At 30.6% G+C, this 16,462-nt stretch overlaps 1 protein-coding gene across 1 annotated transcript; it reads right to left on the bottom strand.

The window, feature by feature from the left end:
• Positions 1–4,827: 4,827 nt before the first annotated feature.
• Positions 4,828–14,774, bottom strand: LOC120175475 (MADS-box transcription factor 27-like). Its single transcript, XM_039182102.1, has 7 exons — positions 14,517–14,774; positions 14,095–14,332; positions 10,373–10,451; positions 6,727–6,788; positions 5,403–5,502; positions 5,265–5,306; positions 4,828–5,176 (listed from the first exon to the last, which is right to left on the bottom strand). Exons 2-7 carry the CDS (start codon positions 14,274–14,276, stop codon positions 5,081–5,083), a joined length of 561 nt encoding a protein of 186 aa, XP_039038033.1. The 5' UTR covers positions 14,277–14,332; positions 14,517–14,774; the 3' UTR covers positions 4,828–5,080.
• Between the last annotated feature and the right edge of the window lie 1,688 nt (positions 14,775–16,462).

Here is a 16,462-nt window from a genome sequence, read left to right as displayed (position 1 = left end):
CGTTAACTGTTTTGACTAACAAAACTATGAGTCTTTTGTGCTTGTGGATTAAAAGGTTAGGTTATCATATTTACTAATCACAACGATTAGGAAAAAAAATCTAAAATTTCATTATTTATTTAAGTGATATTCAGGGATTATGTCAAATTTTTGAGGATTTTTTTCTAATCGTTGTATTTAATAAATATTTTATTACTTATTTTTTAATATTGTCGCGTTATCACCAAGTCACGTCAGTAATATTGACTAACATGTAAATTATTGGTGTCAAAAAACACATAATACCAAAGGTTATGTTAGTCAAAACAGACTTCAAAAGATAAACTGATGCCTTCAAATAACTTCGATGACTAAATTGATGAAAAAGCCATAAGGACAAAAATGATACATTAGATTTATTATAAAGATAAAAATAACCCTAAAATCAATATTTTATCGTACATACGATTTCAAAAATTTTAATAGTTAAAATTGTATCGATTTCAATATCAATATTATTAAGAAAGATATCGACAAGTTATATTAAGAAAGATATCGACAAGTTATATTAAAATGTGTCAAATTGTTCTTTGGTGCTCTTAATTTCACTTGTGATGATATTTTAACTTTTGATTCTCATGTGGTAAGTAATTTAGTCTTCGTAAATACGTTCAAAAGCATGTTTATGAATTTATCATCAATTTATGATATTATTTATTGGATCAATCCTCGAATTTATGATATTATTAATGAATATATAATATGTACAACAACAACACAACAACAAAACCCTATTCTTATATTTAATAGGGTAAGGGGAGGTAGGTAGTAGGCTGACCCCAACGTCAAGTTGAGAGCAGCTTCCGTGGAAGACCTCCGGCAGTCAGAAAATTAAAAATAAAGATAAAATGCAATGCATGTATAAATAAATAAATACATAGTTGAACAGTCTCCATATGCAGTCTCCATATGCAGTCTTCATATGCGCGTCTGTATTGAGAAGTAATGCCTGCAGTAAATACATGTGTAGAAATTTCTGCATATAGATTGAAACGTACGACCCGACTAAATTTAAAAAGAGGAAACCTGAAGAGAATGATACACAGAAATCAACGATAGCAAGCTACGAGAAGGAATAAAGTCAAATGGATTAATACCTAAACTAAGGCAACACTACTCCACTATCCTGGTTCTAAGCCTTCATACATTCTAATGACAGAAACGTGTATAAAGTATAAGTCATAGAAATTACTACAAATTCATTATAAAGAAGACAGAGAAGTTAAAACCTATGGCTGTGAACCGCACTATTCGGCTACCCTGGTCTTAAGTCTCCATACTTTCCTATCAGAGGTCATATCCTCGGTAAGGGCTAATTCCTTCAAATCAGATCTCAAGCAGTATTCTCACTTCCACCTTAGTTGTCCTCTCCTTCTGGCACCGTAGACTATAATCGACTCTACCTTCCTGACCGCATCCGACGATTGTCGCCTAAGTACATGCCCAAACCACCGTAGTCTTCCCTCCCTCAATTTTTCGGATACAGTCACTACCCCAAGGACATCCTAATAGCAGAGTTTGGTGTCATGTCCCATAGAGTCCTACCACATGTCTATTGAAACATTCTCATTTTTGCGGCTTCAGTTATCAATTAATTAATTTTTTAAAATATATAATTTTATATATACCCTAATTATTAAAAGAATAAAATTAAAAAATGTATATTTAAGAAATTATGAATTAAATCTGGGCAATTAGAGAAATGACAAATGTACAACTACACGTAATGCACCTAATTATGTGTACAGAAAATATAAAAAGATTTTGAGTAAATCATGTGTTTAATACTTAAATTATTAATTTTTTAATAATTAAACTATCAATATTGTTAAAATTATACTTGAAGTTTAAGTTTTGTTTTATTCTAATATATTGTAGTTAAATATTTAGCTATTTTCTCATTTTTATTTTGGTGTTAAAGTTTAATTTTTTTAATTTAACTATTTAATTTTTAAATTCCTCATATTTTAATCACTATAATTTATTTTATTAATAATTTTGTGACATGACATTTTTATTATTATTTCATTAATATTTAATTAAAAATAAAAAATTAAAAGTTAGAGTGATTAAATTATGAGTAATTTGAAAGTTAAGTAATTAAATTAAAAGAAATTTAAATTTTAATGACCAAAATAAGAGTAAAAAAATAAGTGATAAATGATACAATTTACCTATAAGAAAGATGTCACATACATATCAGCCATTAAACTTAATGATAATGTATTAAAACAAAATAAAAATTATTAGATATAATTTCAAAACTGAAATTTTAGATATTAAAATAGATTAAAATTAATAATTTAAATACTAAACATATAAATTATCCAATGATTTTTTATGTTTACATAAACAATGGTTCGTCATTCGTGTAAGTTGGCGATGATATTTTCTTCTCTCTCTACATTATGACGAAGTTGATGATTCACGCGTACAGTACCTTTCGATTTTGGTTCGAAAAATCAGATCTATCTCCTTTTCTTCTTCTTGTTCACTGTTTTCTTCGTTGTTTTCGTCTTCATTTTGATAATGATTCCTCTTTTTATTTTCTTTTTGTAGTTTTGTCCGTACAGATGGTTTTCATTGAGAACTTTCATGGCGATATCGCTGTATGGTAATGGTTGTATGCTTACTCTATTTTCATTTGATTATTCCGTTTCTTAATGTGATGTTTTCTAATGTTTTTAAGAATCGGAATCAGATCAATGCTTCAAACTTCATTAGATGCAATTTGTTTTGCTTCTCTTTTTTCTTAAGATATAAATTTCACGTATGATTTGATCCTCTATGTTGCTTGATTTTCTTCGTCTATAGACTATAGTTGTGAGTTTTGCATGTTTTCACCACTTAATCGTGTCGAATGAACGAAACTACACATTATTGCGATCGTATGCGTTTCAGTTTGCTACTGTTTTGCTGGATTTCCACCTATTTTAATCTATCTTTTCAGAAGAGTTCTAATTGCTATTTCTAGCTATTCTTTACTGTGTTTTTTTAATCCTGACACTGGAATTGCACCCAAGAAACTAAAACTCATCATTAAAGAGTATTTGTTTTCTTGGTTTTGATGAATGATGGTTCTTTTAAATTAGTGGAAGGGAAGTGTTATGAATTTTGTGTATCGAGGCCGTTGGTCTTGGCTGTTAGAATGCCGGTTTGAATTAGTCGGATTAATGAAAAGAAAAGAGTAAGGAGATTGATTATGCTTTCAAATGAAAAACGAAAAAGCATTTTAGATAGGAAGTTTCTGTTTAAAGACCTCTATCTGTGATCATCATGTTAGACCATCATGTCTTCTTTTTTCAGTGGTTTAGCATAATGGATGTATAATCAAAATTGCTGGTCTATGATAATTCTCTCTGTATATAAGTAGCTGAATTGATTTTGGTGGTTGTTTGTTAGGGTTATTGTATTTGAAACTAATTTTAACCGGGTTCCTGCAATGTTATTACTTGCACTGTCAATCTGTGCAATTGTTAATTGAATTTCTAACCTATATTAATGCTGCTTTCTAAAGCTTTTTCTTTGAATTATTTTTAATTGGAGTACCATCTTTAAAGTTACAAAAAGATGGTATTATCTTTTGCATTGCTTCTCAGTAGATTCCGATTCAAGGAAAATGGTGTTGTGGTTTTCTTGGATAAGTAGTTATTTTTAGTGAGTTGTTTTTATTATCATAGTGTGCTTGCCTCCTGTGGAGGAGTTAATAGATTTGTATTGATCGATGAACTCTTAAATTATTCCAGCAGTGGCATTTTGCTTCTTCTTTTTTCTTCGTTTTTTTCGTTTTAGTTTAGCAATTGGTATCTATCGTTTTTCTTCTTTAGCAAGTCTTTTGGGTTCTTAGGCAAACTATTGCTAGCAGTAAGAGTAGCACTCAAATAAATCCCTAAACATTAATGGAAGTATTAGTCCAATTATATAGTATTGTCAATAAAAATTTTCTGCTTATTGGTATATCTGTTGGCAATTATTCAAGTTTTCATTGTTTATACTTGGGGTTCTGGTGTTAGAAAAGGTGTGGCTGTTACAAATACCTTCAATCTTCTTAAATTTTTACTTGGACCCTTAACAACCATAAAATCTTTGAGTTGTGCAATACGGGCTTGCTAGGAAAGAGAGTTACAACTTTACCTATATTTTGGTTTCTTTTTTTAGTTTTATAAATATAAAGCATTCCTGAAGTGGAATTCTAATTAATAAATAGCTTTGGCTTTAATTTACTTCATTGTTACCTAAAAATGTGGAGCTATTAGAAGAAACGAAACCCAATGTGAGAAATTGTTTTTATTGGATAACACAAGTAGTACAATTGCAATTTGCAGTCGGTAAATCTTTACCGTCAAACACAATAAGTTAACAAGGCAGTTGACGCTGGAATAACATTCAAACACAAGCAGTGCATTCTAATTGTCTCGTAAATTTACACCTGATAATGTATTTCTCTATTCATTACAGAACCCTAAAGTTCGTTTCATTAAATATTTAAGATAATTTTCTTTTCTTTTTGTATGCGTACATACTTTATCTAATTGATGGAACATGAAGGCCACTGGTAGAAGCTTCAGTTTTTAACCGAGGGGTGGTTGTTGAGAGAGGTACTGATGATGTCCATCCATAGTTGTCCGACAAGTTTGCTATTACAGTCGTAATCTGTTGGAAATTTGAGAAGTTGCTTTTAGGATTGATATTGAAAAAAATATATGCTTTCTTACTTGGCTTTTGTTTGCTGTAGCTTTTAAAACTGAATTGAGTGGAAGAATTACCCAACTTCATTGATTTTTCTGGTGCATCATTCTTAAGAGGTAGGGGTTGGCTTAATTGGAGATGAACAGGTGCATGCAGATCATGTCCATTGTTGAAAGTGTAATTTGTGTGGGGGCTTCTGCTTGCTTCATTTGCTTGTGTTCCATAAACCTAAAACCAAAAATTGTGCTATTTAGGACTATCATGAGGAAAATCTTCATTTGCTTGTAACTCAAGATTATTTTATGGGACTTATTGCATAGTGGTAATGGTATTTTTATCAATTATAAATTGTCTAATCCAGTACCTTGTTTTTAAGTTCAGTGTTTTCTTGGCACATGAGGTCTAACTTCTTATGCAGTTTTAGACTCTCCTGATGAATGAGGTGTCCCTGCAACTCAATAACTGAATGTTACCTAACAAGAAAATTTCAAACAATGAAAAGTTGAATAGAAATGCAACAAAAGTTTATGTTAAACCTTGTGGTTCAGCTCTTTTATTTCGTCTCTTAGAATTTGATCCTACAAGCAGAGAATAGCATAGGAGTAATTGCATAAATATTATCATTTGATCTTGAATATGGTTGAAAATTTCATCCCATTCTAATGGTGCCATACCTTTTTCACGCGGACACCTTTCAAACTCATTTCAAGCTGGTTTTCCAATTTTTGCAGATCATTGATGCTTAAGCCAAATAGTCTTTCTCCCATCAATTGCCTGCAACCCTTCAAAGATAAATTTATATATGCTATTCCTTATCACATGGTATGGAAAATCTCACTATATCAGTTTTAAAGGTTCTTATCATGATATGGATGTCATGCTATATATACTAAATTTCTTGACATCCTCATGGAAAAAGTTGTTTTGTTTATTTAAATTATATGTTTATGAAGACTATTCTTATCCATGTTCATCTAAAGTTTGAGAATGGTTGTGTTCAAATTGCAAGAGAAGATGATTTAGGCGTACATATGACAAGCATGATCATGAAGGAAAATGTTGTGTATAAGCAGAGCGTGGTAATTTTATATTAGAAGGTGAACTGATTTCTTCAACAAATTACAATTGTTAATCACCCTTTGTGTATATTATAAAATTACTTTAAAAATTAAAGATCATATTCTGCCCTATGGAAATTAACAAAATATTAAAATATTTATCACACATCATTTTAATTTTGAAAATAATAAGCATTTCAATGATAAAATATGAACTAGAAAAATAATAGGATATCATATGAAAATTTGCAGGAACTTTGAGTTTATTGTTATCTGTTTATTGATATTGGACCCTTCAAAGCTTTGAAAAACTATAACACAACACAAAGGATTCTCATCCAAAAAAATAATAAAAAATAAAACATGACAAAAGTAGACGTTGAACGGCCATTAATAAAAATAAGGGGGGACCAATGTAGAAAAGAACATAGAAAAGTGACTTTGTGAAAGAAATGTCAAAGAAACATAGGGGTTGTACCATAGTTTTCTTCTTTTTATACAAAGTAATTCGATGTAGACAATAATTAAACCTATTGAAAAAAATGACCATTTTGAATGGAGATTCTCTAGTGAATGATTATATGGTTTTATACGTAGAAAATCTGTTATTTGGTATTGAAAATTTAAACCTTTCAATGGGCTCTGAAACTATCAAAACCATGGGAAACATTCATAATGTACTATAGTGATGTAAGAAACCTTCTCTATATTTCCCCCTTGAACACAAATCTTGGTTCCATCCTTGTTCTTCCCCGTTAGATAGGCTAACATGATCATAAAATTTAGTTTTGGAAACGATGTAGTTGATGCATTTGTGACTACAAAAAATTGAGGCATGATTTTTACACTTTGTAGAAGTTCTTAGCTTCTTGCTTTAAATTTACAAGTCCAAAGATTCTTAAAAAGTGTTTTAGTGTGATAAAATGGAGGCTTTTAGTACCTGTGGTATTCTTGCAGGTATTGTAGTTGTTGCCTCAAGCTTGCTACCTCCCTTTGCCAAAACTATCAAGTACAAAGTCAATTGTTAAGTAAGAATCATATTCCTGAACGTGACAATGGTATTTTTAAACTAATATAAAAAGAGATGTAAAAATTGAATTACACGTCAAAGAGCTTGGTAGAGTAATCTTTATTCAATGACAATACAATGTCAACTACTTGTGAGTTACTTGGATTAATATACCGACTCAACTCACTTTGTTGTTTTTTTTTTTTTTTGATAGGAAGTGGAGGCCTCGTTAAATTACTCAACTCACATATTTTGCAACTGTAATGCATCCAAGTGATTTATTACTCAAACTGAAGTTATTTGCAAGCTTAAATCTCCTTTTGACAAGTTTGAGTTAGATTCTTCTTTCTGAACTTTTTGCAATTCTTAATATAGAGATATGTCCTTCAACCTTAGGTTGGATGCATAACATGGTAGCAAACCTCAGGTTGTTTTGTGTTGTTCCTCTTTACCTTGTGTGAGTTTGATGGCCTTGGCGATGTTCTTGAAGAGGAGTCTTGAATGGTGTTGCCGGGCATATCTATTAAGTCTTGGGTTTGTTGTGATCTTTTATTAAGGACTAGTTTGCCATAAGCAATAGAGAACAAGATATTTTGAGATGAAATGTTTTCCAAACATACTTTTCAATAAAAAAGCGCATCACATGGGTCACGCTATCCATTGTTTGAAGTTTAAATGTTTGTTGAGTGTGCGTGTCATGTAGGACAAAGGCATGGCTAACAAGGCACACCTTTGCCCTATTTGGCATGCTGCACGCCCGATCAACAAAAGGGTGCCATTAGAGGAGGGTACTAAATTCGTAGATAATTTTTGGAAGGGTATTTTTTTTAGTAAAAAAGCCATTGCCTAAGGCATAATAAAATTGCTCAAGTGAAGAGAGGAAGGCACAATATGTACGTGCTTGGTCTAGATTGACCAATTAATCTCCAAAACCTTCAAAATTTTCTTTTGTTGGGTCATATGAGTGATTTACTTATGGTCCTATTTTTGTTGTTGAGTTCCCAAATATCACCTTTCCCACTATTGTAGGAAAAGATAATGATAAAATGTGAAAAATAAAGTACCTTTAAAAAAATTTCAATCAAGACAACCTTTTTTACTCCTATTGTTTTACAAAAATGCTAGCCTAGATGCACCTAGTCATGCACTTCATTAAATGCTTTTTGCCTAAAGGTGTCCAAAACACTTTTCTTGTCTAGTAGTAGCACGCTATTGATAGGCACGGCCTTGAATGCTATTAGAATGTAATGTACTAAAGGGGACTAAGAGTACACAATTGATACAGATACCTTATTTGGAGACATCTTTGAATGTTCTTTGAGGAGAGTTTATTTCTAAGATAGTAGAAGTCATTTGTCTTCATTAGTTATTGAAGTCACTCTTAACCCCATTCTAGTTTTTATGCTCAAGTGTGTGGTCAACCTTGGTTCATTCTGAGGAGACCATATGTTCCTTCCATAATATCTGTAGATATGGAGGTATTATTTCCCTAATTTCTGGTGTTTTAATTCTAGTGTTGGGTCTATGTTTCGGATTGGCATCTTTTGACATTTGCATATCGATGCCTTCTCTCTCTCTCTCTCTCATGTCTGTTATTTGCCTCACTAGCCATAAGTTTTCTATTTGATTTTCTTCTTGAATCATGAATGTGATATCAGCATGCATAAATTTTTATGCTCAAGAGTAAATCACTAATTAACCAGGCACATGAGTTATCAACCCTAGATGTTTTTTTTATAGGAAGTGTAGGCCTCATTAAAAAAACCCCTCATGATTAACGGAACACCAATCGGTGTTTCTTAATCAGCGGAGGGAGGAAAAGAGTGCCTCAAAATTCATTAATACCAAAAGATTACATAACGTTTAAAAACAAACAAAACCCCTTACAATAATAACCCAAAACATACCAAAAAAACACCCAGTAAACATTTTTAAATCAACTCCTGGTGTGCATGGAAACTCTTTTTCACTAGGCATGTTTATGCATGTTTCACGACAAATGCAATTTTGTGTGTGTGGATATTCATCTGAATAATGAATATCCTGCTGAGAAGTTGCTTATGCCTTCAAATTCGAGTTTAGACTGAATAAGATATGCTTGATTAGGTAACACTAAACAAGTAAGCATAATGATTGCTTCTTGCAAGAGTGTACTAACCTACTTGAGGTTGCAAATAGTGGATATTGCTGACTGTACGATGGGATTGTTGCTTTAGAGTTTGAGCAGAGGGTGGCATCTTACAGTTAGGAAAGACAGTTGTTGGGCAGAAGTAGTGGTGTCGGAGTCCTATTGAACATAAACCTGCAGATGCAGCGGAAAGAAAAACAATTGTAAGTTACTCTGGACACCAAGGTGGTTATGACTTGTGATTCTTGAATTGTGAAGTCACTTCTGAGAGTATATGAACACTTGAGGATCCCAGTGGGGAAAAGGATAAAAGGCGCAATTTAAACAGAGGACGATTTACTTGAAGATTTTTTTTCGCTTCTAACACCTTCGATAGTTTGATAAAAACGATCTGTCTGCAACCTTCAAGTACTTGAGGCATCCAGTTGTTGGTTGCTGTAAATTTTACCTTTTTACTTTAAAATTGGAGTGCAACATCTGTCTAGAAGATACAAGTATGCATGTCTACTTTTGGTTCATTGCTGAGATTTCAACAGGCATTTTCTGTTTGCGAAAAAAAGAGGGTTCTTCTCATGCTATTCGGCGGAATATAATAACTGATGCGGTGGGAATTCATTTCTATAGTAGACTCGATACTAATGCAGACTTTAATAAGAGGGCTTCCAGGGTTTAGCCTTGTAAAGCTTTTGTTCTGATGGTTTCTAAAATCTTCGAAGTTACCTTTGACTGACGGGGAATACTACGATGGTTTTGCTTAAAGGACTATAGTCTTAGACTTGGAGGGATTTCATTTTTTACTATGTCGAACGTTTCATGGTATATAAGTCCTAGAAGCTCCATGTTTAAGCTGATTCCTATATGTAGCTGAAGCTTCCATTGTTTTTGTGGCATCATTTCTCCTCTTATCTCTGTATAGCACCATGTTTTTGTGTGAAGTGTGAACCATCATATAATTTCCCATTGTCCGGCAACACGGTTTTCCATTGTATGGCTCCGTCCCTCCAAGTAAAGCCAGGTTCTTTCTCCGCTTCTCTTTCTTTCTGTTGATGGTCCTCATTTTGGAAGAAAGTTGAAGATGAATATTCCAAGTGATAAAAGCACAGTTTCCGTTTTTTGATACGCGGTTCCTCGAATCGATGCTGATATATATTTGTAGGCGTCCATGTTCTTATTACTATCTTACTAAGAAAGTTTGATACCAGGCTTAAAGGGATGCCTTAAAAGGAGGAAGATGTAACGATGGAAGGTAGATGCTTATTTGTCTGGGTTTGATTATGGTTATTTCTTCAGCAATAAGCAACCATATTGTTTTATTTATGTTTGATTTATTAATGAAAGTTTTTCTGAAATGTTAAAAGGGAAACAATGATATGAATGGTTTTTGCAAACAATTGTGTCAAACAGGGATACTTTATGGATTAAATTGTCGCAGTTAATTATATACTTTACCTCGACTTCTGAAGCGGGGCTTCTTACTTGATGATGTTCCTCTTTTACCCTCTTGTAGCGTTCTATCACAGACTTCATGCTGATAACATGGTTAAAAAGAAGAAGAAGACATTCAATTCTCTGATTTATGATCGGCATTTACATTAAACTCTAATATCTAAATGTAACTTAAATTTTTTAAAGTCAATATTTATAATTGAAAGAAGCTAATATAAATGAGGGAAAAGAAATCTAAAAAGCTTAAATTTACTACTGAAATGGTATTTATTTTATATCTTAAAATCAATTTATTAAGTTCTTCAACTATTAAAAGTTATAAAATGATCATTTAGTTATAGAGTGTTGTTTTGTTGAGTTCTTTCACTATTAAAAGTTATAAAAATGTCACCTAACTATTTATTATGTTATAGACTCTTCTTTTCTATTACAAAGTGAACGATATTCTGAGCTGAATGCTAACATATTAACTGTGATATGATAAAATATGATTCTAGAATTTTAAATGAGTATCATGTCTTAGTCATCATATTAATGTACAGCTTAAACAACCATCATTTTTTGACAAAAAATGACGAGTTTGGAACATAATGAATAATCAGGTGGTCATTTTATAACTTTTAATAGTTGAGAGATTTAACAAAGCATCATTCTATATTCGAAGGAATATTTTGAAACTTTTGATAATTGAGTGACTTAATAAAACAATGCCTATAGTCAGGGGGATCATTTATGTACTTTACTCTATTAAAATTATATTTTATAATTATTTTTTTAGTTGGAAATTTTAACAATAATAAAGAATTATGAAATAGGTCTTATACATGGATGGTTTCATTTTAAAATTATATGTACAAGTTTAAAAAAGGTGTTTGTAACTTGGCATGCTAAAGAAAATGCTCCCTCCCACTCCCTCAATAATTGTGTTTGAAAATCTTCAGCTGTCTCAAAATAAAGTTTCATTTGAGATATAGAGGGGGGGGGGGATCTTATGTTTCTTTATTATCTCAATTACTTCTCTTTCTTCAAAATAGTTTAAGGGTAATTTCAAAATTTGTTTTTCTAAAGGTAACTTTATAAAAGAATTGTATCACCAATAAAGGTAAAAATATAACTCATGAAGATCTCTTTAAAAGTGTTAAACCAAAGTAATACAAATATATGGTATGTTTTTTAAGGATATAATGTCTTAACATCTTTGTGGATTATATATGTATGTATGTGCGATTGTACAGTCATTTGAAAGTAAGAAGTGTTTTCATTATTGGAGTTCCTAAAACAAGTCTATAAGGGGTTGAAGAGCTCAAAATGTAACCTAATTGGTTCTTACAATCATTCTTAAAAGTGGTATTCAATAGGTGCAAGATTCTTATTTGGACCTAAATTTATCTCATTCTCTAACTATAACCTCTCTTTTAATAATAATAAATAATAATAATAAATAAATAATTTAAGATTCCATTTTATGTTTTATTCTCATTTTTTTGAGCATGGGTTTTCATACTATGGTTTTTGTTTTAAATTAATTCCTAAATTTAGAACGCTTTCTTAATCTATAATCTCACTCTAAATTGATCTTTAAATTTTAAAATATTTTATATCAATCCTCAAACCATCAATATTGTTATATTTAATTATTTTGTTCATATATCATTAACTCTATTGGAAAAAAATTATTATTTTTAAGGTCCTATAAATCAAACTTGTGATCTAAAAAATTTCAAGAACTATTAAAAATAAATTATTTTTTAGAAAGATACGGGTTTAATTCCTATGACATTAAAAAAAAGAATTAACTAATAGTTAGCGACACGTTAACAAAAAGATAATAGGATAACATTGATAGTTTTAATATTGATAAATAAATTAGACTTTTTAAAAGGTCACGAGTTTAACTCCTAGAACATTTAAAAATAGATTAAATTTTTAATTAATAGAGTTAACATGTTAATAGAATGATCAAAATAGAAAAACATTGATAGTTTGAAAATTAACATAAAATGTTATAATGTTTAAAGACCAATTAAAAATGAAGATCATAATCTAGAGAGTGATATAAAATATTTAAAATGACAAAATCGTAGTTTAAACACTTCAAGAATTAATCTAATTAAATATTTATTCGATCTACTTAATATAAAAATGTCTAAGTGTCTCAAAGTTAAGTTATTTGTGTGGCATAACTAATAATGTTGTTATAAAGTTAAAAGAATATCAAAATGTTGGAGCCAGCTGTTTTTCATTTCATATAAGCCGCAGAATGCAATTTATTTAATACCCGTTTCACTATTTTGCTTTTTAGGAATAAGCATTGTTTCTTAACTAATTTATCCGTTCATTCACTACAGTAAAATGGGTTTTTAACGGATTTTTTTAATAAATATCGGTAAATACTTATATTTTAGTGGCGTTTTTATATGAACATGTTTTAGAAAATCTTTTATGGTAAATGATGATACTAACATTTATATGAACAAATTAAAAATTATTTTACTATCATTTTAGAAAAACATGCATTAATCATCTATGGTGTGAAGTTTATGCAATTCGACACTACATATATCCTTCAAATTAAACTTTTTTTTCTTTTTTGGCTAAATCGAGATCATTACCCGACTTGAAAGAAATGAAAAAGATATGCACGCATGCATACTGTATCTACCTCTCCAAGCATACACATACACATACACATACACATACACATACACATACACATACACATACACATACACATACACATACACATACACATACACATACACATACACATACACATACACATACACATACACATACACATACACATACACATACACATACACATACACATACATACACATACACATACACATACACATACACATACACATACACATACACATACACATACACATACACATACACATACACATACACATACACATACACATACACATACACATACACATACACATACATACATATATAGTATCATCAAAGTCATAACTTTTTCCCCAAATCCAAATCATAACCTGATCTAAAAAAACAAAGCATGCATGCATGCGATCAACCCTCAAAGCCAATGAAAAATGGAGTAATTTACCCAAGATTTCACTTTCCCATTCTTAATTTTCTTTGTATTCTCATCTCCGTCCATCCATACAAATAAACAAAAAGCCATGCATACGTATACACATAGCAGAATTAACAAAATCGATTATGTCCTTAATCGATATTTTAGAAAGATACATAACGTTTTTTAAACCAAATTACATAATTATATAAGATAAGATAATAATTATATATATGTCTATTCTTTTGAAAGTAATATCAAATGTTTTCATGACGAGACATCCTAACATAAGTCTCTATATGTACTCAAGATTTAACCTAATTGCTTCCAACAATCATCCTTAAAATTAACATGTAATGATGTAAATAAGAACTTTTTCTACTTGTCATCACTAAAAGAAACTTCGGTGGATTTTAGTTTCTTCTTCATTATTCATATTATCTCAAACTTGTTCATTTATAGACTTTAAATCTGCATGCATGTTTCCTTGTGAATCTAAACAGCCAAACAGTTCTCAGATAACAAGAAGGACCGATATATGATTATAAACACATGTATGGAAAAAAAAGATGAAAATAGTAATCACTCGTCAGATTTCAAAATTATTAAATGTAAATAAATATATAACAAATTAAAAAAAAACACAAAAAAAAGTAAAGAAAGATAAACTGACCTAGTGCTGGCATAATCGTAAAGCCTGCCGGTGCTGGAAAAGATGAGTAATCCAACTTCAGCATCGCGAAGGATCGATAACTCCCTCGCTTTCTTCAACAATCCGTTTCTTCTCTTCGAGAAAGTCACTTGCCTGCTTGTCGAATTGTCAATTCTTCGAATCACTAATTTTCCTCTTCCCATTGAAATCTAAGAGTTTTTTAATTGCCTCTCTCGCCTAGATCTCCCCAAATTCAGCCCTAGAAAATCTCAAATCAATTTCCAAAATAAAAGTCCAAGTCAAAAACAAATAACTACATACTAAGAAAAGCGAAATCAATCGAAAAATAAAGTAAAATATGAAGAAAAAAAAGATTATTATGAGCTGCGAAAAAAGATTTATCCATTTAGGGATCGTATATTTAGAGAGAGAAGAAAGCTTACTTGTTTTGAAGCTAATTATGAATAGAATCAAGTGCTTTTCGTGTTGTTTTTTTTTTCCTTCTCTTTTTGGAAGATAACTTTCCAGAGAGAACATGAACTGGTGGAGATATGAAAATATGAAATTATATTTATGCTCTAAATGGAAAACGCTGTAAGTGGTTTTCAAATATCACAGGGAAACCACTTTTTAGCGCTTAAACCACTAAGCCCAAACCGCTTAACGGTTTTATTATAGACCTACTATCGCAAGTACATAAGATATTTACTCGCTTTATTTGAGCGAAATCTGTCGCGGTGAATCAAACAAAGCTCTGTTGACATCCGGGAGAGGATCGGAGTTTTGGAGAAGCAAAGGTAGATTTCGAAGGGACACGCGTCGGAAGGAGAAAGCGAGTAGACTATAGATGCACTCAAAGGTGATTTGCAGAAGTTGGTAATCTGATAACCGTCAGAGTGCTCCCCGGATTCGTGGGTTGTCTGATGTGGAATTACTGATAAAAGTGGAAGTGGAAAAGTTTATTGACGTATAGATGATCGACACGTAAGCTAACACAGCGAGGAGAGCCCAATGATTATTTATTCAAATTTTATATTTAGATATAATAAATAATAAATTAGATTAAATTATGTGTTTAGTACCTAAACTATCAGTTATGGTTTATTTTAGTACCTAAACTTTCATATTTTTCAAAAACATACCTAAAGTTTAGTTTTTGTTTCATTTTAGTACCCTTGTTAAACACTTTAGTTTTTGTTTCATTTTAGTACCCCTTTCAAAATTTAATGTTAAAAAAGTTGAAAGTTTAGGCACTAAAACGAATAAAAATTAATAGTTTAAGTACTAAACGCGTTAAGTTTTTAATGACGGGTACTAACTGAACATTAGGTATGAATTTGAAAAAAAATGAAAGTTCATGTACTCAAATGGACTAAAACTGCTAGTTTAGGTACTAAAAACGCAATTTAACCTTAAAATTAAAATTCAAATGTAGTTAAATTGTTTTTTTAAAGGATAACATATTTTATTATGTTTAATAATAAATAAGGTAAACTATACGTTTAGCACCCCAACTATCACTTTTATTTTGTTTTGGTTATCTAACTATTTTTTTGTTTTAAAATCATACCTAACGTTTAGTGTTGCTTTCATTTTATTCATATGTCGTTAAAAAATTAATGGTGATATTGACGTGTCAGCATAAGATAATATCACAACAACATTGAAAAATTAAAAAAGCATCATGTCAATAATTATGTTACTTTTTTTTTGCGGCGAGTGACCAAAATGAAACTAAAAATAAATGTTAGATATGATTTGAAAAAATATTTGGATGAAAAAAAACAAAAGAAAAATGATCATTGATTATTAAACGTGTAGTTTGTCCTAATAAATAATCTGAAATAATATTGTGTTTTTTTATCTATAAATTTTATTTAGTTTAAAAGGTATAATAAATATGTAATTTAATATGATATAAAATATAATCTCATAGCATAAACCAAGCTACCTCAGTGGTTAAAGGGACGATTGTTGTCTCTAGAGGTTTTAAGTTCAAGCACTGACATTTAGAGAAGTGTTTGAACATTCATTGTCAAATAGTTTAGAATCTTTACAACATATACTACACATTTTAATCACATTCAGTTTAATCAAATATATATAATTCCATATTTTATGAGACTTTATCTAATCCTTTTTCTTTCTTTATTTTTAGTATTATCATTAATCTTTTAATGGCATGTGATAGAAACACAATCAAAATGTAATGTTAAGTATGCTTTTGAAAAAAAAATAGTTGAGTGACTAAAATAGAAACTAAATATTAGGTGGGTGACCAAATAAGTAGTTTACCCAAAACTTAATATATGATTAAGTGTAAATGTTTCCTCGTATAAATCAAACCTATGTAATAAAGTTTTAGGACTTTAATAACACTCTTAACAGG

This window comes from Hibiscus syriacus, unplaced genomic scaffold (genome assembly GCF_006381635.1).
Source record: "Hibiscus syriacus cultivar Baekdansim isolate YM2019G1 unplaced genomic scaffold, ASM638163v2 tig00112206_pilon, whole genome shotgun sequence".
NCBI classification, from domain to species: Eukaryota; Viridiplantae; Streptophyta; class Magnoliopsida; order Malvales; family Malvaceae; genus Hibiscus; species Hibiscus syriacus.
This window is presented reverse-complemented; position numbering and strand designations above follow the sequence as displayed.

What these genes read in the sequence shown, in the direction of transcription:
- LOC120175475 (XM_039182102.1), bottom strand. Translation starts at nt 14,276, where the DNA reads ATGGGAAGAGGAAAATTAGTGATTCGAAGAATTGACAATTCGACAAGC. An exon ending in AAGGTGTCCGCGTGAAAAAG is followed by an intron (nt 5,307 to 5,402) that starts GTATGGCACCAT and finishes CTCTGCTTGTAG; the next exon opens with GATCAAATTCTAAGAGACGA. An exon ending in TAAAAGAGCTGAACCACAAG is followed by an intron (nt 5,177 to 5,264) that starts GTTTAACATAAA and finishes ATTGAGTTGCAG; the next exon opens with GGACACCTCATTCATCAGGA.